We start from the raw sequence: 15,546 nt of genomic DNA, 5'->3' as shown, positions 1-15,546 counted from the left end.
TAAAGTCCCTTCCAGATCCATGGTCCAGTGAATAACCTCCCTTCTAACTCTGCCTCTCAGAGTGCTACCTGTCTAGCAGGAATCAGTCAGTTCAGAGGCTACTTCAGATGAAACCTTCTCAGATTCTCCCCAATTTGAAGTAATTTCTCTGCTCTCTGTACTCCTAATGTACTCTGTCCTTTTCTTATATTTTTCACACTCTACTTTGGATCATATTTATTGATATACTTGTGTTAGTAGTAGCAGTATGGTCTTGTCATTAGGATCTGGGTATAGAGTCAGGAAGACCTGGGATAAAAATCTCACCTTTGATGTCTCCTAGCTGAGTCACTTTGGGCAAGTCACTTAACATCTGTATGTCTCAGGAAACTCCTAGGGCTTATTGATAAGGGAAAGAATCCAGGTGCCTCTCCTACATTTATGAATGAATGATAAAGCATTTATTCCATGCTTACTATGTGCTTGGTACTGTGCTAAATGCAGAAGATGTGTGTGTGTGTGTGTGTGTGTGTGTGTGTGTGTGTGGTATAGAAAGACAGTGTCTTGTCTGCAGGAAGCTTATATTTTCATAAGGGAAGATAACACATATAAGGGGAGAGTAGCCTGGCAGGAATATTCTGGCTCTTCAATATTCTTACATGTTTAGTAGGCTGTAAATTGTCCCCTTCAGAGCTACCCTGTCTTATACCATAGAAGAAAAATCTCAATTTCCCTTATTTACTATGAACACTTAGAGAATGCCTTAGTGCACTGAGAAAGTTAAATGATCTCCCCAAGGGCCTGTAGTTGGTATGATAGACTTGAATTGAGATTTTCATGCTACACTACCTCCCATAAGGAAATACTGGGATTAAAATAACAAGCAAAAGGGGAAAATGACAATATTAGAAAATTCTTCAAAGTTAACTTAAGAGTTCTATGAAAATACAGAGAGAGCTATGTCTAGATCTTCCTTTTTATTCCCTGATGGAATTTATCCTTCCTAAAACAAGCTAAAAAATTCTCATTTTTATAGTATTTTTTTATAGTACTTAAAATACTTTTCTCATGAAATATCTGTGAGGTAAGGAGTTCAGATGTAATTATGCCTATTAAACAAATGGACAGAGGAAAAGTGATTTGTTCAAGGGTCAAGTGGTTAGAATGTGTCAAAGCTGGGACTGGAGCTCAGGTATCTTGGCAAGTCCAGGCTCTTTCCACTACCCAATCCTGGTCTCAATTCATTGAGGGGAAGACAGGGGGGAAGGACAGGGTTCACATTTAAGCTAAGAGAATCTGAAGGAACTTGGATCCCTCTTGGGACCAGGCAAGAGTCTTGAGATATAAGGAGAGAGAAATAGAATGGAAATGATGGTCTGACAAGTTTAGGGTGTCAGCCAGTGAAACCGTAGGTAAGACAGTGAGTCAAGGAAGAAAACCCAAAGGGAATTGGATCTAGCTGGACCTCTTTCTGCCTGGACTTTCCTCGGGCTTCTCCTGTGAATTGATGATGATAGTAGAGATGAAATCTGCCTATACTGTATCATCTGTTTATGAAATTTTAAGTATTTCCTCCATTTATTCATCTTTGAACTTTTCCTGGCAGTGGAGAATGGTTGATATTACTATTTCCTGAATCCAATCTGTTTACCATGTCTTTTTACAAGAGATCTTTGCTACTACTGGAGACCCTCACTGTTATTCAATGAACCAAACCAGAGTGAGGACTGATTGTAATTATCCCCAGGTCTCTTGGCTGTCCTTCCATGATTGATCCTGCTTCCCACCCTCCCTAGTCTCTTCCTTGTATGATTGCTCATTAACCTGGAATAGCTGCCTGGATATAGCTGCTCCATTCTTCTCTAGATTCTACCTGTCCTTAAAAGCCCACAGCAGTTCTTCAATGAAACTTTCCCACATGATTTTATCATTTCTTTCAGTAATTCCTAAAAGCACTATAAAGTCTACCATTCATTCACAAAATCAAAGACTGAGAACAAGAAGGGGACTTAGAAGCATCTTGTCTGACCCTTTTCATTTTACAGATGAGAAAACTGAGGCTCAAAGAGGTTAGATGACTTGCCTAAGGTCATACAGGTAGTAAATGTGAGAGTCAGGATTTGAACCCAGGTACTCTGACTTGATATTCAACATCCTTTTCATTTTACCGCTTTCTTCAATGTTACCCCAAGTTACACTGTAAATTCCCTAAGGGTGAGCCAGGTCTCCTCCATTGGACTAGGGACACCCCAGGAATGTGAACCATATCTCTGTTGTGAAAGCTCTTTAAGTCTTTGTTTAAATCTAATTGATTTTCTGTTTAAATATTTTAAATGTTCTCTTGGAAAATATTTGTTACATTTAGATGTGTTCAGAGACAACTTATTAAAGTGGCTTGTTGCTAAGGTAATCATTGAATGCAAATTCCCTGTAGTAGCTAACAATTAGATTCACTTTGGGAAGAGGGAAGGTCCTCTTTCATCCCAGAATGGAAAATGATACCTTTTGATAGGTAAAGGAAGTCTTGAAATTTCATACTCTTGCATATTGGCACCTCACTTAAGTTACTCTAAAGAGACTTGTGATTGTCTTTCTGCCCATGGAAAAGAGTCAATAGGAAAGGTGGCTTCTGTAGCCACCCTGAGGTAGCACCTTAGGCACACTGAAGGGAAGACAAGAACCTTTAGAGGGAAGGACACTGCCCTTGAAGGAAATCCTACCTTGACCCAGTTCAATATATTTCCCCCCCTGAGTAGGAAGGAAATTTAGGTTGATGGTTTAGTGACTGGGAGTAGAAGAGCAAAGCTGAGAAGCAAATTGGAGGTTGGCTCCACTACAGTCACAGAAACTATTATGTGAACAGAGTAATTTCAAGGACATATCATCCACTTTCCTATCTCCAGGCTAGACTGCTTTCAGAAACATCCAGGAAAGAGACTACACATCTGTACAGAGAAATGATACTTGTATCATAGAAAACACTCAGCCCCCTTCTTTTTTTCCCGAACAGACAATGGATTTGATGGTTAAGGGTTAAGTTAGTTAATTTAGACAATTAGTTAAAGGGTTTGTGCTTGGGGAGGGGCAGTGGAGGGAGGTAGGGTGGTTCTGGGACTGGGGATCCAGGCAGCCTAGCTCGAAGACTTACCTTCTCTCTGTTGCTGTGGGATCATTGGAGGCGGCTGAGGGAACGCTTGGCTTATCTGACCATAGGCAGCAGGGTAGGCGGCTGTTGGAGGAAGAAAAGAGAGGGAGACCAGAGTGAGAGAGGGTGACAGAGACTAGAAGGGAGAAACAGAATGAAAGACAGAGAAATAGTATCAGGCAGCAAAAATCAAACAAGCCAAAATGCACTTTTCAGCTCAGTCATTGGAGATAAAGCCAACTTTTGATTATCTGCATCAATGGAGAGAAGCAGCAGCAGAGAAAATATCAACAGCAGATAAAATCAAACAATAAAGAATTCCAAACAATGCCTCATACAAAATGACAAATAATCCAAAATAAGAGATAATTCAAAACGGTGGGTAATCTTCAAGCATGGGATAACCTCAGACCATTTGTAATGCATAATGTAATGTTTTCTCTGAGCAGATTTATTTTTTTCTGATCAGATTGTCAACAGGCTGACATCATAAATGAATTATTTGATGACTTATGTAAAAATGGTGTTGGTAGGGAAACCATGGGGTGGGGTAGGCAGGGGAAACCATCCTTTACATAAATACAGGTTGTGGATAATCAACAAAATACATGTCCTATTAGTGTAAACAACTGAGAGATCACAGTACATTATTGTCATACTAATACTTGGTCAAAACCAAGGCTGAGGTGTTTAGTTTCCCTATTTTGAGTGATGGGAGTTGTGACTAGCCAGTCAAGACCAGGCAGGAGAAGGGGCTGCAGGGCTCAAGGGAAGGGGGTCCTGGTTTTTCTTTTGGGTTCCAGGCTGTAGAAACAGTGCTAAAAACCAGTTTCCCCTTTAATTTTGGAAGAGGAAGAAAGTCCAAGTACTCCATAATTTGTCTCTGCCTAGTGCTACCTCTGGTGTTGCCTTGAGTTATCTCAAACTAGCCTGCTTCTCCCTTGGTCATATGGTTTGAGTCAGGAGACTGGACATGTTAGTGTGTAATGTCTACACCTAGGAGCAAGGGGAAGAAGTGAAGGAAGGCAGGGAAATGGGATGAAATAGGAAAAGGAAGGACCTTTTTCTTACCCCCCTCCCCTTCAAGAAGAGCAAACACATTCCTCTGTCACTCACAGGAATTCTCTGGACCCTCCTCTCTCCTCCTCTCTTTGTATGTCCCTCTCCTTTGCTTCCTGCTCTATTTCCTTCTGTCTTTTGCTCTCCTTTCTTTTTCTGTTGTCCTTCTCCCCCGTTTCCTCCCCCTTTGTTATTCTATTTCCTCTCCCAGTCTACTTTTGTCTCACTATTTCCTTTGCTCCATATGTCTTGTCTTTCCTCCCACATTCCTTCTGTTTCTTACTATTGCTCTCCTTTTTCTCTCTGTTCTTTCCTTACTTCATCTTTTCTCATTCATTCCCACCTTTTGTTATTCACTCTGCCTTGACTTCATTTCCTTCTTTTCTTCATTCTGTCCTTCTATCTCTTGCTGCCTCTTTTTTCCTCTATCTCTTCCTCTCTCTATCTCTTCTCTCATTTTTTTCTCCATGTCATATCTCTGTTCCTCTTCTTCCTCTTGAACTCTCTCCCTCCTTTTCTTCTTCCTTTTTCTCCCTCCTCCCCTTCCTCTCTCCCTTCCTCTTCTCTCTCCTGTCCTTCCTTTTCCTCTGACTTTTCTGTCTCCCATTATCCTCTCTAGTGTAATTCTCCCTTGATCTTTTTGTTTTCTGACTTCCTCTTTCTCTGTCTCCATCTTCATGTTAAGTTAGCTAAGGTAGGAGAAAGGGAACATTTTAGCAAGGACCACTGGCATTAACAGGGGTAGTCAAATCAACAAAGTTTGTTTTGATCCCTTGCTCCTGTGGTTTCTCTTTCCTTATTCTCTCTATACCACCATCACCTTCCCATATTAGGTGGAGAAGTATGTGAAAACTTTTGGGGACTGAATGTGCTTTCCCCTGCCAGGGCAAGATTTCATTTAAAAAGTGGACCCTGGCGGGGGACAATGCCTATCCCAAGGGGAAGGAACTATAATGGGGGTGGAAGAGGATATGGTAGGCAACTGGAGGAGATGCTTTGCACAGTAGGACTCCTGCTACTCATATCACATATTGCAGATATTTACCTACTGTTTCTCTGCGCAGGGTTCATGGTGAACACTAATGTAGTGTGTGCATTATAATCAAAGTTTACACCGTGGGGCCCCTGCTGCCTCTCTCAGACCACTGTTTCAAGAGAGTCTCAGGCATGTCTCCCTTCATTCCTTCTCCTGCCATCTCCTCTACAACCTCCGCAACTTCCTGGATGCCTTTCTACTCTTCTCTCACCACCTCCAGCGTTAAATCCCAAAGTAGGAGCAAATCAGCTCTATTGCTACTATTCTCCCTCTCTGGACACCTCTTCTTTGGGAGTGTTGTGTCTCTCATTGGAATGTAAACTCTTGCTAATACTTGTAACCCCAACACTTAGCAGGGAACACTTAATAAATGCTTTTCCCATTCACTTAAAGGACTATATCAATATGAGTTGTTAGTTACATGGGGTCTTAATGAGTTACTCATTCCCCCAGTCTAGATAACTCAAATATCAATACTCTTTCCTTTCTTCTCTATGACTTAATTATCACATCTTGCCCCCTAAGAATCTGTCTGTTCATTAACATGAACTTGTTAAGCAGAAGCGAACTCTGTGTGTACACATGCATGTACATGGGCATGTATGTGTGTGTTTTATTACTTTGAACTAGATGGCATTAGGATGGAAAATCTTTGGTTGCTTACAAAAATTTCAGAACCAATAAATTAAGACTTTTGGAGAAGAATTTGTTTGAACTTATCCATTCTTTTATATTAGCCACTGTTTTGGAATATCTGATGGTTGCTGCACTTTTTCATCATGTACTATTTTGGATTATTTGTGCTGCTGTTTCAGTCTGCTAGGGCAGATAATCCAGAATTGACTGTGCCCAGCCTAAAGGGAGAAATGAGCTGAAGTGGTCCCTGCTCAAGGGAGTGAAGGACAGGTATGGAAGAGTTAGTGGTCATCAAAGGATTTAAGTTAGGCTATGTCCTTCTCCATCAGCCCAAGGCAGCTAGGGACAGCCTGGACTCTGAGTAGGAGTTGGGGGATGGCAAGTTCTGGTGAGAGGGGATGGAGAGGGCTCTGAGAGAGTTCTTTCTTTTACTTGGGTTCACTCTGGTCTCCTCCAGCACTGTTTGAACCACATACTCTTCTCTATTGTTTCCTAAATGTTATATGTGTGAATCTAGTCTCCCCAACTATGCTGTAAACTCCCTGCATCATCAGTTGTCTTTCCTACAGTTCCCAACATATACTCTGCTTCCTTCCCTCTTCTTGCTCTCCTTCCTTCTTTTCTTTCCTCTTTCCCTTTTTCCCTCTTTATTTTTCCGCTTTTCCCCTCTCTACTCCTTTCCTTTCCTTTCCTTTCCTTTCCTTTCCTTTCCTTTCCTTTCCTTTCCTTTCCTTTCCTTTCCTTTCCTTTCCTTTCCTTTCCTGTCCTTCCCTTCCCTTCCCTTTCCTTTCCTTCCCTTCCCTTCCCTTCCCTTCCCTTCCCTTCCCTTCCCTTCCCTTCCCTTCCTTTCCCTTTCCTTTCCTTTCCTTTCCTTTCCTTTCCTTTCCTTTCCTTTCCTTTCCTTTCCTTTCCTTTCCTTTCCTTTCCTTTCCTTTCCTTTCCTTTCCTTTCCTTCCCTTCCCTTTCCTTCCCTTCCCTTTCCTTTCCCTTCCTTTCCCTTCCTTTCCTTCTCTCCCTATCCCTTCCCTTCTTTTCCCTTCCCCTCCCTACTTTTCATTTCTTTCCTCTCTCCTTCTACATATTCATGTCCAAATACTGTCTATCCTGCAATGTCTGGTTTTCAGTCCTACCTCCTCCATGAAACTTTCTGTGAATGTTGCCACTCACACTGATATCATCTTTTTCTAATGTTCCTTCTCAGCACTTTGGGACTGAATCTCACAATTCCACAATTTCACACTTGACCAGACACTCTCCTGTGTTGTTCTGTATTTGATATGTGTGTTTCATTTCCCTGACTATGCTCTAAACTTTCCAAGGGGATGAATTGCATGTGCCTCTTTTCTTTTGTCTGTCAGGCTGGGTATGTAGTGAGGTTGAGTCACTCTGTTGGATTGAATGGCATTCCCTCACCCAAACTAGAGTTCAGAGTTGGTCACTCCTGGGGAGGAGGAAGTTAGGGAATAGCAAAGTTTCAATCCTTTGTCTCTAAACAGAGCCCCTTCTCTCCAGTTCTCATCCTGGAAATACTCTGCCATCCCCATCCCTCCTCTCAGAACTTGAATCAGTGCAAGGGCTGCTGGGGTGGTCTCTATACTTAACGTTGATGGGAAAACAATGAGGGAAAGATTAAGGGATAGAAAGAGGGACTTATGGAAAGTGCTATTGGGAGAAAGCATCAATACTAACGACCTGCATACTGCTGCACTCCTGCGTAGGCCTGCTGCAGGGGGTCAGCCGCCGTGGGGCTCTGTGCTGGGGGAGACAGCAAAAAAAAAGAACAGAAGTCAGTAACTCCCATATGGCCCCTGAATCCTCCCGCATCCTCCTAGTCTCTCTCCTAGTTTCCCCAGATACTATATTGTTTCAGAATCTTTTTTTAAAACACTTTTTCCTCCTTCCACAGACTTGCCCCAATTGAAAATGAGAGTAGCTGATGGCTTCCATGACTCTGTGTTTGATGGTGATACTATATTTCCATGTCCTCTTCTGGATTTGTTCTACTTATCAATATCCCTCTTAAAATGTGCCATCTGGAATTCAATACAATAGGTTCAATACAATTGGGGCCTGACCATACTTCATTAATTCAATCTAAGATCACATTAGCTTTTCAATAATTTAGATAGTATTCACATTTGTATAGGACTTAACAATTTGAAAAGCAGTTTCACATACACTCTCTCATCTGATACTCATCTGATAGCCTTATGAGGCAGATACTTTTGGCATGTGTATGTGTGTCTATGTTCATAATATATTATATTTTAATACATTTTATAGTATAATGTTATACATATTTAAATATTTATTAAGCATCTACTGTGTGTCAGACACTCTGCTAAGTACTTTACAAATATTATCTCATTTTACCCTCATGATAACCCTGGGAGGTAAATTATTATTATCATCCAATTTTATAGATGAGGAAAATGAAGCAGAGATTACATGACTTGCTAGGAGTCACACAGCTTGAAAGTGTCTAAGTTCAGATTTGAACCCAAGTCTTCCTGTTGCCAGGCCCAGTACTCTACCCTTTGTGCCACCAGTTGCCTTGTAGTCAGCTAAATACCCTTGGTTCTCCACCCCACCCAATTACTAAGATTTCCTCATCCGTTCTTTTGCAATTAATTTTCTTTCTTTCCTTTTTTTGTTCTAAATTTAACAAACATTCCAAAAAAGAACATTTCTGTATTTAAAGTAGAACAGAAAAAAGGATTTTATGTGAAAACATGAGTCTCTGTTAAATACAGTTTTCCAATTAATGTTTTAAACCTAAATGTAGGACTTCACATTTAGGTTTAATTTTGTTTCTTTTAGTATACCTTTCTAACCTTTTGAGATTTTAGGGATTTTAGCAAATTTCATCCATCAAATTAGTTATTTTTTTCCCAAAATTTGGGTCACCTACAAATTTAATTCTATGCCTTCATCCAAGTTATTGTTTAAAATGTTGAACACTATAAGAATAAAGATGCCGGGACAGAGTCATAAGATATTTCTTTCCAGAATGACATTAATATATTTATTAACACTCTTTGAGTACAAGATTCAAACCAACTATGAATTCTGCTCATATCTCTCCATGTAATCACAAGTTATGGCTTTATCCAATTATTTACTGAATCAATATACACTGTATCTGTGAGGGTTCCCTGATTGATCAACTGAGCATTATTATCAAGAAAGAAAATTGGATTAGTTTGTCAGGTTTTGTTCCTAAATGAACCTATGTTGGTTCCTAGTAATCACTGCTTTCTTTTCTTTAAAAAATTTTTAAAAAAATTTGTATATCTTATTTTTTTCAAATGACATGTAAAAACAATTTTTAACTTCCATTAAAAAATTTTGGGTTCCAAATTTTCCCCCTTTCTCCTTTACCTCTCCTTTCCTGAGGCTGTAAGCAATTAAATATAGATTATACATATACTGCTTTCTCTTCCAAATTCTTCTATACTATATATTTAATAATCCATTAGAGAAAAAAGCCTGAAGCTTGGAGAACTTGAAGGATCTCATTTATTTTGATGGCTCTAAACATCACATTTAAAGATAACCAATTCTTTTTGCTGGATTCCTCCACCCCCCCTTCCCATTTTTTTCTTCTCTCTTTCTCTCCCTTCACCCTCCTGCTCTAACAGGGAATGGTTTATAGAACATGGCAGATTGCTACAAATGTGGGAAAGGAACATTTCCAAATTATAATGAAGTAGCTCACAGAAGTCAAAAAGGGGTGGGGAAATGGATATGCCATTCTGGATAGAGGAGATACAAAGGGGTAGTCTGCCAGAGCAGAAAAGGAAGAGAAACCATCCAAATGTAGCTGGAACTGGGCTTTTGAGTAAGTAAACTGAGAGGTAGATGACTGTATGTGTGTATGCATTTGTGTATACACATATGTGGATGACAAAAATAAGGTCATCCTGTGCCTCTTCAAAGCACTTTGCCTGAAGCAATTACAGAAAGAAAAAAGCTTCTTGGGACTTGAATCAGAACCAGACATTCAACATACTCATCACCTTAAATCAGATCCTGAGATTTCTCTGCCTCTTTTTGGAAGTGGCAGTGGAGTTCACATTTGGAGGTAGGGAGGAGGGATGAGAAGCAGAATGAGTCTGGATGCAAATTTGGTGTTCCCAAGAGATTCTGAGCTTCTTTGATCCTTCTCTCTGTGTCTGACCTCTGTTCCTCACTCTTCTACTCTAACTTCTTCTTCACTTTCCTCTCTAGACAGGGTAGCATGTATAGTATTCTCCACATAGACCATGCTCATTTAGTACTTAAAGATTTTTTTATACTGTTTCCCCTATTAAAGTGCCCTCATCATTCCTCTTCACCTGGGAAATGGACACAATGACATCTACCTATTTATCAGAATTATGTGTGAGAATCAAATGAGACAATGAAAGTGAAAGCATTTTTTAAAAGTTATTCAGACATTAAAGGTTATTCATTTAATATTTTTATTCTAAACAGAGTGGAGAAGAGCATAGATAAATTTATAGATTCACAGGATGTTAGACTTGGAAAGCACTTTAAAGCTTATCTAGTTAAACTTCCCTTTTTAGAGATGAAAAAACTGAGCCACAGAGATAAAGTGACTTGCCTAAAGTCATGTAGTTACTAAGTGTCAGAACCAGGCCTGGGACTTCAGGCCCAGTTCCCTTTCCTCTATGCTGTGCTACTTCCACCAATCAATGAACTCTTTTAATTCAGACCCTCTCTTTTCTGTGATACTGAATGGAAAGTAGAGATGTTTCCAGACACTATTTAGTTTTACCTGTAATGAATCTGTATCTAGTATGGAAGAAATGGGCCAGGAATGAACTTCCAGTTTTCCTCCTGGGTATCAGAAGTCCTCACTGAGCTGTCCTAGGTTCTGAACAGTCTTGTCAGTGCTAAGAACAATCACACATTGAGCACACTGACTATTCAGAGTTCTCTCTTTATGGACCAGAATCTTATACTCCAGGACATATTTTCCTGATTAACACTGGGAAAGAATGATCATTCCTTCAGTCCTGGGTTGTCTCTTTATATCCAATTAATCTATAGTTGCTTATTAACTGAATCTTGCATTTGTGTTCTGTCCTCATCAGACTGAAAGAACCCAAGGGCAGGGCTTGTGGCTCCTCTCCACCCACTAGACTAGTGTTTCCAAGGGCACAGGAGAGACAAAATGATACGTTTGCTTAAAGTTGTTGTTACAATATTGCTGTTACTGTATATAATACTGTCTTGGTTCTACTCATTTTGCTCTTCATTATATCATGCAAGTCTAAAGTCATTGAGCTCATATGGAAATGATGTAGTTGTCTTGTGAATTTCTGGGGTGATCTGCATTTCAGGTTGAATTCTGATTATAAGATGATAGGGGATTGTTCTGCTTATTTATTTGTTTTATTTATTTATCTGCTTATGTTACTTTTTTTTTGGTCCTTTGGTGAATCAGTTGAAGTTATGTATCTAGTTAGCTAAGTGAGTATGTAGTACTCTGGGAAGAGTGCATTAAGTCCTCCATATCAACAGGAAGCATCCTGATTGGGTGAGAATACACCTGGTATTAGAAGAATGGATCAAGTAGATTGGTGGTCCAGAAAGCCCAAAGGGGAGGAAGAAATCCCTAAGTGTCACTTGTATTTTGAAGAGAAAATACTATTCTTATTAGAGGCAATATGAGCTGCAGATCCAGTGGCCACTCTTAGCTAAGACTGAATCAAGGGTGACCAGACTGAGCTTAGGAAAACGTTGTATAGGATGACTTAGGAAATTTAGGTCTTCCTAGTCTGAGATTAGGTAGATTTCTTTTATATGCATTTTTAATTATCTTATACTGGTATATGATTTATGGATATGTATATTCTCTTTTCCTTTATAAACCAAACCCTAGAAAACAAGTCATGGCCTAGAATATGTGTAATAGAAAATGTGTAATAGCAATGACAGCTGGGAGGATAGCATTAGAGAGAGGATAATGAAGTTAACTCAGGACTTAGGAAGGTGCAGGAGGTTCAGTACTTTGGTTAGGGCTTCAGAGATCAGGACAGGACTGAAAAGTGAAAGCCATTAGAGCTGAAGGTAAGGTTTCCTTGACTAGCTCTAAGAGAAGTAACTGCTACCCCAAGAAACTGTCAGAGGGTCATAAAGGCTTAAAGCCAAGCACTGTATCCCTTTTAGCCTCCACGCAATGTGTGAAGGAATTGCTTTTCTCCTATTATGTGTTTTTTTCTTCCTCATTTATGTTCTCAGATGTTGCTGCCAGGGATGTCATTGCTATGACTCTCTAATGCCCTTCATTAGAATCAGTGTAATTTGGTGGGATGAAATTGACTTGAAGGCCATACCTTGTTTAAGAAGAATAGATTATGTAGAAGAGGAGATGAGATATTATGGAATGCAATTGGGAGATTCAAGAGGAAGTTTTGAACTCATGTTTCTTCTGATTCTTAATCTAGTGTTCTTTCTAGGATAACAGACTTCCTAGAATGTCAATACTTTAAAGGATAAGCTGATGAATTTGACTTTCATTTCTTGTTGTTGTTCCAGTAATATCTGACTCTTCATGACCCCATTTGGGGTTTTCTTGGTAAAGGTACTAGAGTGATTTGCCATTTCCTTTTCCACCTCATTTTACAGATGAGGAAACTGAGGCAAACAGGGTTAAACGATTTGCTCAGGGTCACTCAGCTAATAAGTGTCTGAGGCTAGATTTGAACTCAGGTCTTCCTGACTTTAGGCCCAGTGCTCTATCTACTGCACCACCTAGTTTGATTCCTAGCAAGATTCTAAAATGGATTTGAAGGTATAGTTTGTGAGCTCTTAGAAAAGAAGGCAGTGATCTTCTATATCATGGGTTCATTGAGAACCAAGCAATAGACCAAACTCATTTCCTTTTATTTTTTTTAATTGCTAGATAATGTCAGAGGAATGATTTAGTTAACCTTCAAATTCCCTTTTATATCCATAGATTGAGACCTAGGTCTATGATATGTTCCTATGAATTTCATTGATTTCAGCATGGGATTTGATGACATTTCTCATATCTTCAGAGACAAGGTGGGAAGATACAAAATAAATTAAATTTAGGTGAGGTCAGAACTGGCAGAATGAAAGGAGCCAGATGGCATTGATTAATATATCAGCCTGGAAGAGGTCTCTAGTAGGGTGCCTCAAGGCTCTGTCTTTAGCACTGTTTTGCTTGATGTTTTTACTGGGATGAAAGAAAAAAATAGATGGCATGCTTATTAAATTTGCAGTTCATGCAAAGTTTAAAGGATTAGCAAGTGCTGGATGATAGAACTGGGATTTAAAAAAACATCTCATTGGACTGAAGCTGTAAAGATGGAATTTAATAGGGATAAATGTAAGTCTGATACTTGGGTGTGAAAATTAGTTGAGTGTGTCCAGGCAGGGAAAAGCATGGCTAGGAAGCAATTTATGTGGAAAAAAATCTTATTTGTAAATTGAGAAGTTTGGATTAGTTCTACCTATATATAAGTATCTCTATAGTGTCTTTAGCTTGAAGAGAAAGGAGGGAATAAGCATTTATACCACATCTACTGTGTGCCAGGCAATGTATTAAACATTTTACAAGTATTGTCTCATTTGACCTTGAAATCTGTAGTCCTATGACTGTTAGTGTTAGTAAATTGCAAACTCAATGTGAAAATGTAACATGGTAACCAAAGTTCCTTATCTCTTAGGTTGATTTCATAGAATTATAATTCTTGCATCTTAAGCAAGAAAGGTGATGGACCCAAAGTACCAGGCCCTAGTTGGACCGATCATTCTGGCAGAAGTTCTGGAAGCCACATTTTAAAGAAAAATTCATAGTCTGGAGTGACTCCAATAAAAGATGATAAGTGTGATTAGGAACCATATGAAACAAGTATTTACCAAGCAATTATTTATTATGAAGTAGAGGATGTGGTGGTAGTGGGGTGTATGTGATAGGGATCTTGAAGTATTTAGGGGGCTGTTATATGAAATAAAGGTTACACTTGTTCAATTCAGCCCCGAAGGGCAAAATTTCTAGAGAGGCAGATTTCAGCTCAACATGAGGAAAAAATATTAATATTCAATTCAGATTGGGCCAAAGTGGAAAAGGCTGTTTTGGGCAAAAAGCTCCCCATTGCTGGAAGTTTTAAACAGACTGAAAGACTACTGGTGGAGGATATTGCAGATCAGACCTTTGCTTTGGGGTAGGGGTTGGAATAAGGAATTTTAGAAGTATTTCTTCTAGTTGTAATCTAAATCTAGGTTTCTCTCACCCCTCACACCAGGTTGTGTACGGGATAATCTCTAAGAGATCCTTAGAAAGAGATGGCAGGGATCTCCTAAGGATCTCAAGTCAAAACCTTTACTATTAATGATGTGTACTGTACCTGACAGGTATGTGGCTGAAGGCACTTCTCCCTTAAGGGTTAAGAATGGGATGATGAGGTTAAGGACAGATGCTTAAAGGTGATAGTAAATAGGGGAGGAATGGTCACATCTGGCGGGCAGGACTCAATGAACTAAAAATTCTAGGCCTTTGTTATCTTGTTCACCTACATTTTTCTTGATGTAGTCTTCCTATTTACTTTCCTAAAATCCTTTATTTTCAATCCTGTCATGTTTTGATAAGGTCAACAGAAGAAAGGTTTTCATTCTTTGCCTGCCTTACGATCTTTAGTGACTTAGGATGTCCCCCAAGCTGAAAGGAAGGACCTCTACATGGGCCTTTTAGTGAATAAAGAAACCATAAATGTGAGCATGAGTTCAGCTGTGTGTGCTGTCTGACATCCTGTCTGTGTCAGTTCTTTGTGCTATGTCTATTCCTATGTGACTGAGAAGGAAGGTATATAGTATGGGGGCAGGGGATTAGGGAAGTTCAAGTTGTGGGAATAAAGGTTCAGGGAGCCACCTTACCTGGGTAGGGGTGGATTCCATTGGCAAACACGGCTTCAGCTGCAGGCTGCCCATTAGCTTGTGGGGGAAGGCCAGTGAATCCGTTCACCCCGATGGGGGATGGGATGCTAGGCACAGCTGGTGCAGTGATGCCCGGAGGGGTACTACCACCTAGGGAATAGCGGGAAGGAGAAAAAAAAGAGAAACACAGGCACAGCAACGGTGAAGGATCCCAGGCTTTGTATAATACCTTTCCTCACTGGCCTTCCTCTTTCTGAGGAAAGATTCAGTCTGATGATCTCTTTGTCCCCTCAACATGCCGGGCTCAGGCCAACCTCTGAGCTTTTGCTTGTGATATTCCTCCCTCCCCCATCCCCCCATACACCTGAAATGCCCTTCGAATTCCTCTATCCAGATCATACCCATTCTTCAACTTTCAAATTGAGTTCCCTTTCCTCCAGGAAGTCTTCTTCCTGAGTAACTAAGCCCACTGACCTCCCTTTCACTGAGTTCCTACAACACTTAAGATCTGAATAGAGTATGATATGTGGCCATACACAGACTGGCATTGTTGGTGAATGGCTGTGAAGCTTGTCTGCATGTTTTCTCCTCTGTATCACAATATGGTTTAGCACAAGGTTGGGAGAATATTAGGTGCTCAGTAAGGACCTGGGTCTCTTTGAATGCTGTTCTGCATCTCCCTTGATGGAGCTCTCACTATTCAGGTAGACAGCCTTTGAGAAGTCAATACAGAAACTAACTATGGACATGCCCATTCCCTCCATGGTTTGTTTTATCCCAC

General features: G+C 40.0%; 1 protein-coding gene across 1 annotated transcript in view; it reads right to left on the bottom strand.

The window, feature by feature from the left end:
* The window catches only part of CELF4 (CUGBP Elav-like family member 4), a 56,332-nt gene that overhangs the window by 24,883 nt on the left and 15,903 nt on the right, over positions 1-15,546 (bottom strand). Inside the window, exons 5-7 of the mRNA XM_072599334.1 lie at positions 14,766-14,915; positions 7,545-7,610; positions 3,128-3,208 (exon numbers count right to left, since the gene is read on the bottom strand). Coding sequence (XP_072455435.1) covers positions 3,128-3,208; positions 7,545-7,610; positions 14,766-14,915 — 297 coding nt within the window. The remainder of the gene's footprint in view (positions 1-3,127; positions 3,209-7,544; positions 7,611-14,765; positions 14,916-15,546) is intronic.

This window comes from Notamacropus eugenii, chromosome 4, assembly GCF_028372415.1.
Source record: "Notamacropus eugenii isolate mMacEug1 chromosome 4, mMacEug1.pri_v2, whole genome shotgun sequence".
In the NCBI taxonomy this organism is placed as follows: domain Eukaryota; kingdom Metazoa; phylum Chordata; class Mammalia; order Diprotodontia; family Macropodidae; genus Notamacropus; species Notamacropus eugenii.
Note: the sequence above shows the minus strand (reverse complement) of the source record. Positions and strands in the feature narration are given on the sequence as shown.